The sequence below is a fragment of the Electrophorus electricus genome, chromosome 6 (genome assembly GCF_041902795.1).
Source record: "Electrophorus electricus isolate QZ-2024a chromosome 6, ASM4190279v1, whole genome shotgun sequence".
Taxonomy (NCBI): domain Eukaryota; kingdom Metazoa; phylum Chordata; class Actinopteri; order Gymnotiformes; family Gymnotidae; genus Electrophorus; species Electrophorus electricus.
Window position 1 is genome coordinate 5,823,160 of NC_137502.1, and position 19,077 is coordinate 5,842,236.

General features: G+C 38.8%; 1 protein-coding gene across 1 annotated transcript; it reads left to right on the top strand.

Annotated features, from left to right (window-relative positions):
* The first annotated feature begins 3,739 nt into the window (after window positions 1-3,739).
* calb2a (calbindin 2a) lies at window positions 3,740-14,849 on the top strand. Its single transcript, XM_027003996.3, has 11 exons — window positions 3,740-3,919; window positions 7,335-7,411; window positions 7,962-8,051; window positions 8,352-8,432; window positions 10,559-10,615; window positions 11,132-11,209; window positions 12,596-12,651; window positions 12,752-12,791; window positions 12,891-12,944; window positions 14,070-14,138; window positions 14,232-14,849. The coding sequence occupies exons 1-11, from the start codon at window positions 3,826-3,828 to the stop codon at window positions 14,346-14,348; spliced, it is 813 nt and encodes a 270-aa protein (XP_026859797.1). The 5' UTR covers window positions 3,740-3,825; the 3' UTR covers window positions 14,349-14,849.
* The last annotated feature ends 4,228 nt before the right edge of the window (window positions 14,850-19,077 follow it).

Genomic DNA, 19,077 nt, shown 5'->3' on the forward strand with positions numbered 1-19,077 from the left:
CAGGAAGAGTAGTTATGCCCCGGGTTATCTGATATGATCTACAGGACAAAAGCGTCACTCAGTGTGCTCTGAATGTGACAGCAAGGTAGTATGTGAGGGGCAGGCAGTCAATATCGCATCTGGCGGGCCTGCCGCCTGGTTTTCGGTTCAGCATCAGCAGGGTGCCTGCTGACGGGTGAGCAGAGCCGCGTGTACAGTCTTTGTTCAGCATAGACGTCTCAGCCTATTTCCACAGCCGCTTTTGTCAACATGCAATTCACTCAGTGTTTATTGAAGAGGCAAAGAGAGATGGATTTTCATTTTAAAATAAGAGTTGCCTCCAAGGGAGATGTGGTTGAGACACTGACACCCCTCCACTGTGACATATGCATGGTTGTCCATACTTATAGCTCCTTCTTTTCTCTTTTCCTTCTCATTCTTCTACTGAGATCTCCCTTTTTCTTTCTCTCACCCTCTGCCTGAGGTTGGTGGAGAAAATAAGATACTGTGGCTGTCTGAATTAAAGTCTCTGCGTCTGATATCTAGGTCTGATCTCCAGGTCTGTTGTGGTCTATCTCAGAGGATGCCACTCAGTGCAAGCCTGCTTAAAGGATACGGGGAGGATACAGCTTGGAGGATATAGTTGTAACATTAAGAACATCCAATTCTTAGTGCATGCTGTGTCCCTTGGGTGCTCTCTTGCTTCTCCTATACTTTTCTTCCTTCATGCAAACAGGAAGATAAAGAGGGTCTCTCCATCAGTGTCTCATCCATTAAGGGTCGCAGTGCAGTGGTGATTAGAAAGAGACAAAAAGGTGACTGGGCGGGGGGATTGGTGAGAGACCCAATGTCTGAAAATCTAAAGAATCTGAAAATGGATTCCAGTGGAAGATGTTGCCCTGGTCAAATCAGGTGACATTTTGAATAATACAGAACAAACCAATTTAAGAGATTTTTCAGACGATAACAGGCTTGCACACAGCTCTGTCACTTTCTTGAACATGCCAACATCCTTGCTGGAAATAGTGGCTCACTTGCTCTTACATCCACCCTTGCTCTACTGCATAATTCAGCAGGCGGCTGGTCCAAGACTATGGTACTTGACCCATTCACTAATGGCCCTAGTGCACCGCAACCAAAATGCTTCTCTCAAGTCCTCCTCTGGGCAGTTCAGAGTGCAAATGCCTGTGCTGAAAACTTCTCCTACTGGGGAAATCCAGTGTAAGTAATAGGTGGAGTGTCATATCAATTCAGTAGGTGATTATAAAGAGTTAGTGCTTTGTATAAAGACTGCTGCAGTCTCAGATATTACTCCAGGAGAAAATTTGAGTTTGTTGACTTGAGGAGTGAAGAACAGAGCATTATTATCTGCAAGTCATACAACACTTTCTTCCTCCTCAGATCCTCAGATAAACAGTTTCCCTGTTTATATGTTTGTCTTTTTCTATCTCGCTCACTGTCTCTCTCACTGACAAATGTTTACAATTTGTTCTTGTCTGTGATGTCCTTTTATATATAAATGGCCTGATCTCACATGGAATATGAAGGTATTATGAGCAAGACCACTTTTGATGGATTTTATACAAACTGATTTTGCATGTAACCTTAACCATTTGTAGCCTTTCATACAAGTACAGTCAAAAGAGCGAATGTGTAATTGTGAGACCATGCTGATGTAAACCGATCCTCATCCATTTCAGTTCCACTGGTGATGCAGACGATGAGGGTGCACTCCACATCATTCATATTTCAACACCAATTAGGAATCAGGCTGCCCTAGCTGTGGCCTTCCAAGACCAATTAGGAATCAGACTGCCCTAGCTGTGGCCTTCCAAGACCATGATGCCGCTTTCCCTCATCATAAGTCCCATCAATCAGCAGTGCCCTTAAGCTGAAGGAGCTGTGTCCTAGCAGTGAGACATGGTAAATTACACCTTCAGCTTTTCCCTCTATTACTAAAACCTGAGTTCTATGTGGCAAACCCAAACACTGTATCACCAGTGTTTGTGTGGCACTGCTGAGCCCCTGGGGCTGATTCTCATTTTTATGTATTCCCTTTTCCAACACATCTGATGTTCAGCACATAAGCTCATTGCAAACAGCCTTCAGTAGTTTGTCCTCAGCATAGCTATGGTCAGACAAATGTACTATACTCACAAAAGAAGCTGGTTCATCATGTTCCTACACCAAAAGCCAAATGCAAATCACAAGGCAAGACAACACTGATTTTTTTTTTAATGTTTATCCTTGACATCAAAGCATACATTTGGTGTCCAACAATGAGTGCTTAGACTATTCATTATACAAATATATAACTTAAACAAGAGCCCCAAAGTGTGCTGGCATAAATTGTTAATCGAACCCTATGTTGATTAAACAGTGACTCTAACACAAACAGTCATCACCTTGGACCCTGTTCAAAATCTGTCACTATGTGCCTATACTCATAATACAGACTGAAATGGAAGCAGAGCCTCCCCAGAGACAGTACTCCTGGGGACATGTGAAATGTGATTAGTTTGTGGAGATCTAATTAATTTGGCTTTGCTAGAGTCAGTTCAGGAAAACACTTGAAATTGGCATTAAAGCTTCTGGAGCTTCACATCCACTGTCTCCTGTCGTTCATTCAGGAGCAAGTGCGTTGTCATTATTGCCAAGCTGTCAGTCCCTGCGGCAGGCGAGCATCAGGATATTTCTCACAAGGCGTACTCCCATGACTGAGGCGCTCTTTCTGGGTATAGTACTAATCCGCATGGATGAACGTGAAGGGATAATTAGCCAATGATGCTTCAGGCTCCGAGAGACCAAAGCCACTGATCGCTCACTATGGTGAATACCTCTCTGAGGTGCTCAAGTGATCATTTATTTGCAAAAATGCAAAATCTCTCTCTCTCTCTCTCTCTCTCTCTCTCTCTCTCTCTCTCTCTCTCTCTCTCTCTCTCTCTCTCTCTCACACACACACACACACACACAAAATCCACTTTCTCACACACATACAGCAGTGCTCGAAAGTTTGTGAACCTTTTAGAAGTTTCTACATTTCTGCATAAATTTGAACTAAAAATCAGATTGTCACACAAGTCCTAAAAGTAGATATAGAGAACCAAACCAAAGAAATGAGATAAAATATTAGATTCCGTCATTTATTGACTGAGGGAAATGAGCCAATATTACATATCTGTGAGTGTCAAAAGTATGTGAACATTTAGGATTGGCAAATGACTCTTTCAAGCACCACAGTATGCACTCTCACGCACACGCACACACCCTTGCCCCCAAGTTCCCTTTTAAACAGGGGAAACCATGGCAATGTCACGCTTACATTGTTCACACATAATTTGTTCATAGGCCTATGGTAAAAGCGTGCTCAATACTTCCATAACATACAAAATGAATGTAGCAGAAAAAAATGCAACAGAATGCGATTAATTTTTATTCCCATAAAGCCATTTGTTACTGTGTCTAAACTTTAGGTATTATTTACACAATTGAGGAGCATGTAGAGATATTCGGCTTGGGGAGACCAAAGCTAATGCCTAACAACGAACAACGCCTAACCGAACTGAAGTTCTACGGATGGTCTCGGTGCGCTGAGCAGCGCTTTACGTGCGAAGAGAGGAGGCTTTCACGTCGCCAACCACATCTTACGTATCAGCATATGCGTGCGAGTGGAGCCTGACGGTAATGGGGCTACTGCGCCACCCGCATGCCCGTTGGGGAATTGCAGTCTTTGCGCTTATTTAAAAGCTCCAGCAGCGCACGGAGGAACAGTGAGAATCGGTGTCTTGACAAGTAGACGTTCGCCGGGGATTTTCTTGCGCACAAGGAGAGAAATAAACGAAAACTATGGCAAACAAAGCGCAACAACCTCCTTATCTTCACTTGGCGGAACTGACGGCATCCCAGTTCCTCGAAATCTGGAAACATTTTGATACCGATGGTGAGTGAGGAGCAAAGTTATTCAAAGGAATTGTACATGATTACGCGCGCCACCTTTGACTAACTAAGATGCTTGCAAGGATACTAAAAAAGAGAAAACGTTTAGGGTTTTGAGATTTCACAATAGATGAGCAAAATAATATTCCAAGAGAACTTTTGAGGAGAAATGTTTTTCAGTGCAATGCAAGAAAAGAAAATGTCATAACGGATAAGATGTTATATTCTTACCTCGAACACAGACGTACTGGCACAGTTGGATCTCGTTTTTGTCACTTGACCTCAGAGTTCATAGGCTACAGTTAGAGTTTGCTTTTAAACTTCTTGTTTTGGGGAATTTATTTACGTTTGTTTTCAAGATACCCAGTCCCATTTAGCAGGATGTGCTGTGGTAACACAACAAAACTATAATTCAGGCTTTCTAATTTTAACCTGCAAAATATATGATATAATGATATATAGTATAGATTAAATACAGGCAGACATAAATTCGATTATAGTATATATTAGATACAGACAAAATATAATGGTATTTATAATGGTATTTTAATTATATATATATATATATATATATATATATATATATATATATATATATATATATATATATATATATATATATATATATATATATATATATATATATATATATATAATTACTGAAGTGCTATTCATCATGAAAAATGAGTTGTTGTTTTTTTCAGGTATCAGTAAACTAATTGAAAAGTAGGTGCAATTAAAGAACTCATTTACCGGTGTACTTTTGCTCAGATAGGAAAGCTATGGGTTGTATGGGTTGTGTTGATACATGCACGCACTTGAAGCCGTGACACATTGTTCCAATCCAAAAACGGAGTCACAACTGAACTGACTATTGTTCTGCACCGCAGAGGTACCACCATGTGGTATGGTGCGCTAAATGGGCACAGAATTCCATGCTTTAGCGATTATACGCAAAACTAATGCGAATAGCTTGACGTATAAAATCAATGTCTATGTAATATGTTCTACTGTGTAGACGAGTTCATTTCACTAGCACTGTACAGGGACCAGGATGCGCAAATCTGTACCATAATGCGTGTTGGTGACCACAATGGGCTTCGCACGATGGAAGGGTTGGGCGTAGCACACTTTAAAGTCCGCTGGTCCCTAATATGTAGATATACATATTTATCTATAAAATAAGACTTTTTAATAGAAAAATGTTTACATTATTACACAATAAAAAAAATCCTCGTTGAGCGAAGTTTGCGGTATGGAGGGGGGGTATCATTGAATGAGTGTGGAAAGAAACTAAAAACATTTCATCTAGAATAACTCTTAAACAAGTAAAAAGCTAACTGGCAAAGAAGCCATTTAAATCACAGTATCATGCATCATATATAAGAATCTCGTTCTCGAATTCTTCGACCATCACGTGGTGGAATTCACTCGTTTATAACTAGTGAATTGTACAACCGTACTTTAAATTTGAATCCATGGGGCCTAGATATAAGAATTGGCTCTATAGCTACAATCTGGTTAAACTAATGTTCTGCATGGCAATTAACAAATAATCTATAAAATATCAACGTGTTCTCAAGTCATCTCGTTCACTAACACATTAAAAGACCTATGACATTACTAGAGATTTCAGATTCCTCTAAGATACTGAATATCCTGAGCAATTAATCCACCTATGGCTCTGGGTGGGAGACGTCTGTAGTAAGTGCATTCACTTGGCCCTATAAAAATGCAGTTGCACTTGTGGTGCAAATAATTGGAAATGATTGCTATTTATTGTCGACTACTGAACATTTCCAAAAGCATTTGATTTAATATGAATTATTACAAAAGGGAGTTTTGCAGTAGAAATGGATCCATTTAATTGGAATAAAAGGGACCCAATCACAGCCTTCACACATTCTAGATCCAGTGCTACCAATATCTGATGTGGGCTTTACTTGGATAACACAACTGGATGGCATGAATGATCCAAAATGGAAAGAGCAACATATGAGCCCTAATATGTCTGGTCATGCTCATGTGGATGCTGCAATGGTGGCAGCCTCAGATGACAGAATAAAAACAGCTGTACACTCAAAAAAAAAAAAAAGAAAAAAAGTCTAATTGATCTCTTAAAATGGTAAACTGTTGAAAGCAAATAAGAAAGTCCCAATTCTCAATATATTACTTCATAATTTGAGAGGATGGTTTTAGTATTTCCTAACCAAAGTATTAAAATTTTCAAACATTGCTGAAAGTACAAAGATAATGATTGTGCCTAAATCATTTGAATACCTGATTTTGTTTTTCAATAATGACCAAGCAATTTGAAACCACTGGTGTTATGGTAAACCATACACCCCTTTTGGAATCTTAAAAAGTGTATTTTATGAATTTCTCTGCAGTAGATAATGCATCTTATTGTAATAAAAATGAATCAGGCACAATTAACTGTTTTAATTGCAAATTAAATGTAATGCAAAGGATTAACATTTCATATATCAATAGAGAAAAAAACAAAACAGCAATTGGTTTCTTCCTGCATATGCCAAGGTATTTGGATAGAATGTAATTAAAGTGCATGACCCCACCATTCATCAGAATAAACCAATTAAGTACTCTATTGCGCGGATCTGAGTCAGAACTCAATGCATAATCAATGTGCAGTTGTTGAGATAATGAAAGTCACAGGGCATTGCCAGCACTGTGGCAGTTTAGATGACTCTTTATCATGTTTTGCACAATAAGCATGTTGGCATATGTCTGCGCCACACTGTATTATTACTTTGTGGTTATTGTAAATATCAGAGAGAGACTGTTTCCCCTTGCGTGCTCAATTTTTAGCTGTCTATAAATGCCACTGTTGTCTGCAGAAAAAAATAATTTAAAGTCTCTAGAGATTAAAGATAGACGGTTCAAATGTACTGCAAATAATACTCCTTCATCTTAATCTAGAAATGCACACATTTCCTTTGCTCAAAGGCCACTTTCCTCATATGGGAAATTGTCTACAGATAATATTATCCCATATATATATAATTGGTTGGAAATTGGGTTGGAATTTCCTTTTAGTCCTTTCAAATAAATTAAACTTAAATGGCAACCACAGAAGGTTCCATAATTAGAGCCAAAGTGGGAAAAAAAGAGATACTCAAAGCACGATTGGGAGGACAGCCATCAAGAGTTTTTAATTAAGCCCTGTACTTACCCTGATTTGGGTGCCAGCCAGCACACCAATACTGAAAGTCAACCAGCTTTATAGAAAGCTTGCCATCCAGCCAAATGAATTACTTTATGTCAGTTTTCCACTGTCAGACAGCGTTCATAGTCTCTGTCCGAGCATGGAAAACAGAACACTGCACTGAGAAATACCAGCACTGGCTTTATATAATTCAGATTTCAAATGTTAGTATAATACAGATCTCATATTACAGGGAATGGCTACATCGAGGGCAAAGAGCTTGAAAACTTCTTTAGAGAACTGGAGACAGCACGACGAGGCGCAGGCGTGGTAAGTAAACAGAGAGGAACACAACTAACTTCAGAATTGTATGGAGCAGACAATGAATACATTTTGATGCCAAACTGCACTAATAACTCTATAGACATTCAGGAGATAGTGAATTTCTCCAAAAAAAATGCTTTTTAATAGAGTCAAGCTTCAAGTCCTCACAAATATGGCCATTTTATCCAAACCTATGAAATGATGACAGCCCCGAACTCCATAGATGGAATGTATATGAAGTCTTAGCAAGGGAAAGGCAGAAAGAGCATTCATTGTCCTGCCTGTCAAACAGTGAAAGTCAGGAGTCTCAGAAATGATGTCAAATATGTTTATCCTACAGGCTCATAAATTCGGTAACGAGCCTATGTATCTTCTCTAAAGCACCCACAAACTGACATGACCTTCTTTACATAGCAGCATTATGTAAGATATTGTATCGACAATGTTAGCACCATGAAAACATTACCCGGACAAATGAATTTCAAATGAAAGTGATAGTTGCTAGTTAATAGCTAGCACTGAAGCACAGTCATCTCGGTATGCTGGTGTGTTTCAGGACCCCACAAATGCATCTTTCAGAGAGAAGATGAAAGAGTTTATGCAGAAATTCGACAAGAACAAAGATGGTAGGATTGAGATGTCAGAGGTAAGAAATTGCACAGTTCCAGATATAGAATCACTGATTCACTTGCCAAGGTCAGACTGCCAATGACCTTTAAGATGATAGATTTTCAGATTCAATCTCTCAGTTTTATATGCTCGAAAATAACAGAGGGATGTGCATCACCGCTTTAATCTTCCCAAGTTGTCATTTACTCACAGCACCATATGAAAAAATATCTTCCTCTTTCCTTTCACCTCTCTCTCTCTCTCTCTCTCTCTCTCTCTCTCTCTCTCTCTCTCTCTCTCCTCATCTCTCTGCTTGTGTATCCCTTTCCCTTCCAAGCTGGCCCAGATCCTACCAACGGAAGAGAATTTCCTGCTCTGCTTCAGGCAGTTTGTAAGCTCCAGCTCTGAGTTCATGGCGGTAAGCAATTAGGTTAATTCCTTTATATAGCAGACCTACACAGTGGGGTCTATCTGAATCAGTGGTGACAGTTGAAGTACCACTATGTATGAACTATTGCACCACAGACATAGCATGCATCAACAGGTCTTCATATGGTAGCAGCACACCACTCAAGAGTGTAGTTATATATATTGGCAATTTAAACAGCTCAGTATGCTTTTTTTCCTGTTTTTGTAATTAACTGCCAAATAAGGCTTATTACATATTATTCACACTCTTTGGATAATGTGTTTGTCCAGTGTAAAAAGGTCAAAACAAGAAAACAGGTTTTCTTCAAACTAGGATTACAGAGACTGAACAAATGGTTTTAGGGTAGAATTCTACAAGTCTCTACAGTGCACATAAGCACACTGAGGATCTCTTATAAATATGTCATAGAGTTAATTAAGAGAGTTGGAATTGGATCCAGATGATGCATTATAAAATGTTAATCATGACTTTAAATAGCTCAATGGGTAAAAACTGAATATGTTTCCAGATGAAGCATTCAAAAAACTAATATTAATATCCTAACGACTGCAAGGAGATTGTCCTGTAAAAAAATGTAAATCACACTAAATGTAATGTATAAGTAATTGCTTCTCTTTTTCAGAGGCTATAGTCCTAAAAACACTTTAACAGTGTACAGCTCGACTGCATGCATGAGGTCTTCAGTGGCCAATATAACCCCACAATTATCTCTGTGCTTATCAAGTGCTTTACCAAGATCAACCTAAATGTGATATAGAATACTGATTGGGGTCAGATTGGTTTACAGAAGGATGAGAGGCCCTGCCTGACAGTAAAATAACCATTTATGTCCACAATAGAGAAGGGCCCTTCTAGGAACCCTTCTCTTTTCATTACCCTAATCATATTAGAGCAAGGAAATTTCTCCGACCTGTCTAAATTCAAGTCAAAGCAAGTGGTAATTAGATGGGGATGCAGTCCACTTAACCGATGGGCTATTTTCATCACTCCTGTCTCTAATATTCCGTTACTCAGCCCCTTCATGTTATGGAGAAAAGTACAGTTACACGAAATAAATTCAAATTGATATTTTTTCATACTTTGACTTGGATCAAAAGTATGGACTGACTTTCTTATCATTACATTATATGAAGCTGGAAAAGGAGTGGCATAAGGGTGGAAGGGGGAACTTTTAGGAAGTACACACTTCCATTTTCAGAGTAATACATTATAGATGGGGCTGCTGTTATTTTCTGCAGACCTGAGAAGGGAGAGCATCTATCTTTGATAGGAACCCTTGCTGGAAGCATGGACAGCAGCTAGATTAAAACACGAATTACACTGCATTTTGCAGTTCTTGTTGCCAATGCACAGCTGAGCTGAATAGAAAATGGACATGGACGCTACAACCCGACAATTACAACTACCACCCACTCCCCCTCTGGGCTTTGTGAATACATTTTGGAAGGAGACAAAGGCTGAGTGACAATGTGGAAAAACTATCATGTGTAGACCCTGTTTCCTTATGGAATGTTACTTTAATCACCAGTGGAACTTGACAGAACAGTACAGAATTTGACATTTATAGTAATTGACAAAACAGGATTGACTTGTGCAGTCACGACTACCAACACAGTGTTAACACAACGCAGTGTTAAACACCTACAGACTTACATATGGTTCATGACTGGGGGAGCAGACACTGTGCAGGGATGTGAATGCAGGGATGAAAAAATTACTTTCTACCTACTGCATGTATGATTACTGGTGATCTGAGTGAACGGATTCTATGTCATAATGTTCTCACTTCAAATTTCTGTAATAAGACTAGATTATTCTTTTTTTAAAAAATAAATTTCAATGCTGAGACTTCAATGAACTGGTTTCAATGAACCTGTGACATTTTTAAAACATTTTTTGGTGTCATGTTAATGGAGACTGTGATCATTGAAAGTTCCCTAATATAGAGTTTTAAATCATTTAAATATACCAGTAAATTTAATAAAGTTTAAATATAAAGTTAAAATAATTTATACATAATAAAGTATGACAAGTGTTGGTAATCTGTTTTTGTTTTCGTATAACTTTAAGAACTTTATAGTAGCTTGACTTATTTTGTTTATGTCTGTCTGAAGGCCTGGCGAAGGTATGATACAGACCGCAGTGGCTACATTGAAGCAAATGAACTGAAGGTAAGCTATAGGCCAGCACCGATATTCCTAAGACCACTGCGTAGTCCCGGCAGAAACTATGACTACCTCTAGATGGTGCTAAGATACTATGCCCTATCATGCACTTTATGTCATTAAACAAAAGCTACTGTGTACAATTTACAAAAATCACAGAATCACACACGTTGTGCTATTTTGTAGCTGGGGTACTGTGCTCCAGCCTGTCCCAGATCAATGTGACACTGTACTTCCATGACTGAGGAGGCAAATAGAAGGCATGCAAATTATTCTAGCATTGGTTAGTGCCACCCAAAGGGAAGATTCAAATCTCTGCATCAACTCTCAGCATACAAATAATCACACAAAGAAACTACATTTTCAAAGGAGATAAATTGCAAACGTGTAACAGGCCACCAAACATTAAATAAATGGTTGTAAGTGGTTTGCTAGTGGACCATACACTTCCTAAGACATATACACACTTGTTTCTTATACTGGCTGATGTCTTATGATCTTGATCTGTCCTTTCTTCTATAGGGCTTTCTCTCAGACCTTCTGATAAAGGCTAACAGACACTATGATGACCAGAAACTGCAAGAATACACACAGACAATTGTAAGTATCTAAAGCCAGGAATGTCATTGCCAAACTTCAACATGTTTATAATATTCTGCACGTTTCACAATATTAACTATCATCAAAGCAGAGCTCATGTTGCAAGTGGGAAGTATATCTTTGTGGATCAATTCAAGGGAAACGCCAGGTGGCATTCAACTATGGTGGCCGCTTTAACTGCCCCTAAACAAAGGGCATCACATCCCCAGAAGGAGGACATTCAAGGGGTGGGGATATGACACTATAACACATAAAATTAAAACCATAACCTATCTAGCTCACTAACGGAGCTGACCAATTTGATCTAGAAATCTGTAACATTAATGAATTAATCACCTGCTTGAAGTATTTAAATCTGGCATAGTGTACAGAAGGCATGAAGTTCACTTTTCCAATTCTTTGAAAGGAAAAGATGTGCTGACCACTGAGAACTAAAGTCATTTTTCCCCCTTTGGTGTTTTCACACAGTCCCCAACATCCTAACTGATTAGCATTTCGAGCACAGACTTTCTGCGATTGGCCGGTAGGTGAGGTATGAGACTGTGTTAACACCAAGAAATACAAGGTATTTACTTTGACAAGTGTGGCGCAGTAAATAAAGCAGGTACCCCTCCTATATTACAGATCACTAATCACTTCTTTAGAAGGCTACAATAAGCCAGCCCTTGTAAAAAACATCATAAATTTCATTGGTCACATATACTGTCATTTTGCTAATAGAATTACATTACGGATATAACCAGAATGTGCACATAGGCACATGCACAGCTCCGAGTCCCCACAGCCATACCAGCAAGCAGTTTTGTTTTGCTCCACTGTGAGATAGAAATGTATCTTATGAAATGTAGTAATCAAGAATGTGTCTTGTAGCCCATATGATAAAATGTTTTTTTTTTTACATTTTATTTATGAAATATACTTATATTAGGTTTTTTGAGTTTTTCAAAGTGAATACATTGTTTCTGCAAAAGGAGAGTAAACACTGAACTGCACACCAATTATGTTTTTGTTTGAAATATAAATGAAATTTAATATAGAGTTAAAAGGCATTGGAAAGCCATTAGCCACCACACTTGTGACAATGTCCACAGTGAAAAATCACTAATGTTGAATTAAGACTTACAGTGTTCCTTCACTAGTCCAGCTGGTCTTAAAAAACACATCCAGATGGATCCCTGGTGCTTCTATTCTGTAAAAATTGGATTGTTTGGGCTCACACTAACCTATTCCCACTCAAGGTGCACTTACATGTGTGTTCCCCGTATCACTCATTTAATGTTTACAGGTCCTGACAAATTTCTCTCTCTCTCTCTCTCTCTCTCTCTCTCTCTCTCTCTCTCTCTCTCTCTCTCTCTCTCTCTCTCTCTCTCTCTCTCTCTCTCTAAGCTGAAGATGTTTGACCTGAATGGGGATGGGAAATTAGGTCTCTCTGAGATGGCAAGGTGAGCATTTCCTTTTACGAATGCTCTAGTTGATTAGCAGAATTCCTCTCACTTTACAAACCCATTTTCTAATGGTTACTTAATTGCTTTTCTTTTTAAGGCTTCTACCGGTCCAGGAAAATTTCTTATTGAAATTCCAGGTAAGAACATAACTTTATAAGTTAAAGGTTAAAAGCAAAGTTGCATGAATACACCAAAGACTTCTCTAAAGAACAGAGCTGGAAACTTTTGTATTGCAGGGTGTAAAACTGACTGCTGAGCAGTTCAATGCCATCTTCACATATTATGACAAGGTAAGGCTCAATTCTTCATGAATATGAATGCAGGAATGTTGCCTGCCGTCAACAGCATGATTCAGTACAGTGGACAAAACTAAGGGAGGTCTCTCATCTCTGTTTATGTCTGGTGTCCACTCACTCTTGTAAATCCATTTTGCATGCAAATGGAAAGTGTTATCACTCACCTCAGCAGGTAAATGACTGCAAGCAGTGCACCTGTACTTTTAGGCTTAAGCATACTCAAGATATCATTTGCCTGACAAAGGCTTTTGGGTGTCACGATTGCAAATGCAAATTACAAGGTGGTGGGAGACCAACAGAATTTACCCTTCTCAATGTAAACATCTACAAAATCCATTCATTCATCTGTGTCCTATCACACAATGTATGTAGCTACAGTGTCCTTTATTGTTTTTTCCTCTAAAACATATTACATGCTATTTTAAAAAATAGTTTACTTTTTTTTTTTTTTTTTTTTTTTTTGCTGTTTCAATGGGCATCCACAGCTTAGCTATATTTCTGTTGTATTCATTTGGGCAAATGGATGAGACCTCTGTTCAGCACTAGCACATAAAACAGCAGTAGAAAACTCTTGGCCTTTTTAACCTTTAGTACTAAAAATATTACTGCCAAAAATGCCTCCCCTGGCATGTAGTTGCTTAGAACAAGCTGGCTATGATGACTGCAGCAAATGCCTAATCATGAATAAAACATAGGCTGAGTATGCACAAGGTGCGTCAAACACTAAATACTATAATGCATTAATGCTGTGGTGCATGTCCTGTATCATTGTTCCAATTCCCCCAGCTACATCTGAACCACAGGCAGTTCCAAGGCATCATTATGGAGGCACGCATAAAGGAAAAATAATAATTAATGGCAAGAGAGAGGCAGTGCAGGTTGACCAAACACTAATGCAACTTTGATGTAGACAAAGTTGGACTGCTTGCAAAGCAGCTGGGCTGACCTCCAACATCACCCACAATTCGATCATGAAGCTGTCTTATGAATGAGTCTCAAGAATTAACAATCAAAAAGGAGATTTTCTTTGGTCATTACAGTCCCCCGTGCAATGACAATTGGCTCCTTGTGCACATGGCATTCATGAGTAACTCAATGTACTCTCTCTGCGGTTGTAAGGATGGAAATGGCTACATCGATGAGCAGGAGCTGGAAGCACTCTTGAGGGACCTCTATGAGAAGAGCTCGGTAAGAGGACATCGCCCGTAGCCAATAGGTTATGACTTGTAATTGATCATGGTTTTTGTAACCGTTATGCTATGCTTCCCTACTTGATCTTAGGAGGTGGACACCAAGGACCTAACCGGCTATAAGAGGAGCATCATGGCCTTGTCAGATGGGGGTAAACTGTACCGCTCAGAGCTTGAGATTGTCCTTTGCCGGGAGCCCCTTCTGTGAAGCTACACCCACTGGACTTGATTTCACCTGTCTGAGCTGCCTGTCTACTGTAAACATGTGCATGTGCCGGGCACGTCCCACCCCCACTCCTCACCGCCCCCCATCTACCCCACCCCCTACATGTGTTTTGAATGAATGTGCAGTGCAAAGCACATCAAAGCCCCACATTTAGTTACCCCTCCCACGTCTCCAGTCCCCACTGCTCCAAATACAGACCAGACTGTTCAAGCTATGGTGTTGCCCTCTGCTCAGTTTTTAAACTATACATATAAAAAAATAGTTGAATGAATCTTCATGAAAATATTTTAACGGTTTGAAAAAGAATCTGATTTATTTATTGGTTTGTTGTTTGTTTGTTTGTTAATTTATGCATTAAATCCTTGGCTTGGAATGCATTCTCTTGTTTCCTCCCCAGCCAGGTTTTATTTTCTCCTTTATAAGATGTTACTGTATGATACTGATGTTACCAAGCATTAAAAGATATGTGAAGAACAAAATCTATTATTTATGGCTAAGTTTGGTCTTTTCCAAAGAACCATGTTAACACACTTTTTTCTAACTTTCATGTACTGTGTAATGTATTTCCATTAATTTGTCTGTTCTTTTAAGGTGTAACTACTTTCACTCTCTTCAAGCAAATATTTCCTTCACATTATCAACTCAGTTTATCGATATCATTTCTATTTTATAATTTCTAGTAAAATCTTACTTAACTATGTGCAGAGGGTTTAAAATCCAAATCAATTATTTATGCATGTTTTGTTTTCCACATCCCATTCTAAAACTTCTCATCAATTAAGCATTGGTATACAATCCTCGGGCAGTGTGCGTTTCATAAAGGGAGTTCCTGGGATAAACATGAATGGATGATGTTTACACCAGGTGTCAAACTGCTATTACTGCTCTCAGAAAAAGAAACCGATTACAAGAGATCAGAGTTGCCTGATCTTTTTTATCTTGGAGAGTCAAGGGCCAAAAAGATGGAAGAATATACAAATTTAAAAACATTTGCAGTTTTCAAAATGAAGCTTTATGTGCATCCTATTTAATTTATTTAATAAATACAAGGGATATAGAACAATTTTCCAAAATTATGTATTTGTGTAGAATGTTTGGAACTGTACACATTAGCAGTTTCACTAAATGCCCTGGTTTTGGGGCTGGACAAATCAAACTTCCCTTTGGGACACACTTTGCATAGCCCTGGGCTACATAAAGCCACCAAGTTAGTGAGGACACTTTGGTTTTAAGACCAAATTCTGACTTAATCCTTCTTTCCAAGCAAATGGGTGGTCAGAGATGAAAAGTAAACAGGAAATGAGTGATGAAATGCTTTGCTCATTTCTTTTCTCTACAACAACCTCATGTATATGTCTCATGTTGGGGTTTGGGGGGGGGTTGCTTTTAGGCAGTGCTGACATATTTACGCGAAGTTTTTTTCAGAACATGCTTCATTAAAATCAGGAAAGGGGATATTACAAATGCTAAAAGATGCCAAGTGCATGTTTGTTTCATTTTCTTTAAGCATCATTATAAACAGTGCCAATTGTGCACCGAGACAGAACAGTGTTGTATGAAAAATAAGGTCGTCACATTTATATATCAGGAGGATCCTGCTCTTTTATTTATAGTATTTTAAATATAGCTCAGATGAATTTAATAAGTAATTCAGAGTGGAAGTCTCTAATTTACCTACTCATCCAACACCACTTATTCAAATACGCATGTAGAAAATGGGGCTTGGCTCTTCCAATGCAAAACATTCATTTTTAAACCTGTCCCTGGAGCTGCAACTAATCTAATTCTAATTCAAAGCCCATCTATTAGCATAAGGGACAACATATCAGGAACTGCCTGACAAGTTTCGAAGACTTTATAATCCCTTTTCTACAACAGCATGAAATATATAAATGGCTGTTTGAGGTTTCGTGCGTCTAAATCCCCAGGCACGTTGATCTCGTGTCCAAACATCTTCTGAGGACCCGTTTACACGACACGAAGCTCAGTAAACTACATGGCACAACGAGGACATATCCAAAAGACACGAGCCATCGTCATTCCTAGCTTCTCAGCTAGTCACACTACTCATGCCTTTCCAACAGCTGCACTAAGCAACCCGGCCAAACACCTGCAGTGCTGAGAGCGAGCTAAAGAGCATGCTGAGGTACGTGCGCGTGAGGCGCAAGCCCAACATGAGCAAACATCACAGTAATGAATTTCACTAGCCTGTTAAATTACAGCACATTAACTGGAGGTATACTGTTTATGACAAATTAGCAGTCCAAAAGCTTATAGTAGCACAAAATGATTTTCAGGAAAGTGAAACTGATCATTGTGACAGAGGCGGGGAGGGAGCGTGATACGCGCGCGACTAAAGGACACCTTTATTCTCCATAAGGAATAAAGCTAAGAAAGCATAGTGGCGAGCTGGCTAACATCCCAAAAAACAAAACACCAAAAAAAAGAGCAAACACGCTGGTATCAACGACACGAAGGGCGGAGACCGGTGACGCGTAACCTGCGGGTTACAACTCGGCGTGTGCGCTATACGTAGCTGTGTAGCTGTGGGCTTTATATCAGGAAACAAGCATGCGAACAAGGTACAGGTGCCATCAGTGAATAATCAGATGATTGGAAACAGGGCAGGTGCGCTGCGTGCGTGTGTGTGTGTCCTTTGGGTTTGGGATGTGTATGACAATAACTAAAACTTAAGGTGAAAAGATTTGCAATACTGTTTTCATCTAATTTCATCATATATTTCCATAATTGTTTATTTTGCCCCATTTTGACAGTACAAATATAACTCCACTGTCAGGGGGATTTTATTGATTTTATCAGATAAAGAAAAAAGCATATAATAAATGCATTGTTGATAACGCAACAAAATGTAAAGATTGTGACTATGGCTTGTATTATGGGTGAAACTGCTGTTTCTTTTATTTTGATATTTGTATATGAGTTCTCTTCCCGTCGGTGTTTTCCAGTGTGGGTGGATAATCATACTGCTGAAAAACTAGCACTCTGTAAAGTTCTAGCATACATTGCATGACAAAAAAAATTCATTCATGTAGACTTCAGGCTTTTGGAAATGACACTGTAGCTTTATAGTCTCAATCTCCATGCGACTATATCTCCTAGGTACTGGGCAGTTATAATAGTACCAGTATGTCTTAGCACTGCATTTAAAACATAATGGCACTCTTTGACTACACATATAAATAGGGTCCCTTAAATTTCCTTTGTGGCATAATTCCATTCATTTGTGTTACTACTATAATTTGCCCCAATTACCACTGAATTAACTTTTTTTTTTTTGGCTTGGCTGAGTGACTCACTGGGAGCTTGGATGATAATGTAAATATACTTTTAATCATCTATGCCCCTTCAACGCAAAAAAAACTAGGTCAATTCTGCTTCATGAGTTATGATATTATTTATTCAGTTGCCACTCGTCCACGGTAATGCCAGACAGACAAAGGCATGAAAGGAGAGCAGTGAAGAAAAGCTGTTACAAGCTTGATGAACACTAGTGTTTATGGAGCCAAATGCTTTCAGGGGCCATCAAATGCCTTCAGATGAATATGGATTGAAGAATGTGAATAATCCAATTTCTAAACAGTTCTGTTCCCACCTATTCACAATTCCTATTGTGTCAACCTACTACATTCTCACTTGCCTAATCGAAATAGATCTTCTCTTTTTTTGTACAGCATAACTGGCAAAGCATGTAAAACATATCCTGGTTATGGCAGAAACATGTTATGAAAATAAACAGAGTTCACTGAAAGAAAGACCGAGAGCTAAATGGGAACATGGGAATGAAACGCGCAAAAATTACCTTCCCAAAGAACCGATGTGTCTCATTTACATGTCAAAACGTTCACACATTGTATTTTACAGCCTTGAATTTATACGAATAATATAAAATATGTATATACATATGTAACGTAGTACATACACGATATATTATAAAGATGTGCATTTATTCTCAGTCCAGTTTGCTACAGTGAGAATAAACTCAATGTGTTCATCAAGGGGGTGAGGAGGCTACCGAGGCAGAGTACATTCCATATGCGTGTCATACTCACGTTTATGCAGTAACATTGCCACCTGGTGGCTGTTTTATGTTATTGCAGTAGCTGGTTTACAAAAACAAAACAACAACAAAAAAAACGGTCTTGACGTTTGGCATAGAATAGCACAAACGAGAAATGCTATTTCATTAGCCAAAACAAACTCCCTGACTTATTGAAATTGAAGCTACAATTAAGCAAGAGTCGTGGACGGCAAAAAGTAAACTAATATGCCATATTTATCTAAACTCTTAAGGAGTGAATGCAGAAATAAGTTGTATTGGATATGTTGGATATAAACGTATCCGGGATCTAAACAGGGCTGTGCACCCACACTATAAGATACTGAAGCAGAAGGTTATAGACATGTTGGCCTCCGACAATTCAGAGTGAATCACAATGCAGAGAAAGTCATTTTCAAGGTTTGTGGCATTAATACAGTTAAACACTTAAAACATTCTTTTTGCCTAGATTCTGTTAATCTTCGTATTGTTCTTTTAATAACTGGTCCGGTTAAGGAAGACAACTAGCTAGTAGCACATTAAAGTTACATTTATTACTACTGATAAAATGATTAATAATGATTTGTCGTTAGCAGACTTCAGACACCCGACGCTGCAGTACCGCCAGCCTCCACAGCCCTAGGCGGCGCTGTT

Coding starts and splice junctions, on each gene's coding strand:
- calb2a (XM_027003996.3), top strand. CDS start 3,826: ATGGCAAACAAAGCGCAACAACCTCCTTATCTTCACTTGGCGGAACTG. Junction 3,920..7,334: donor GAAACATTTTGATACCGATG/GTGAGTGAGGAG, acceptor CTCATATTACAG/GGAATGGCTACATCGAGGGC. Junction 14,139..14,231: donor ACCTCTATGAGAAGAGCTCG/GTAAGAGGACAT, acceptor ACTTGATCTTAG/GAGGTGGACACCAAGGACCT.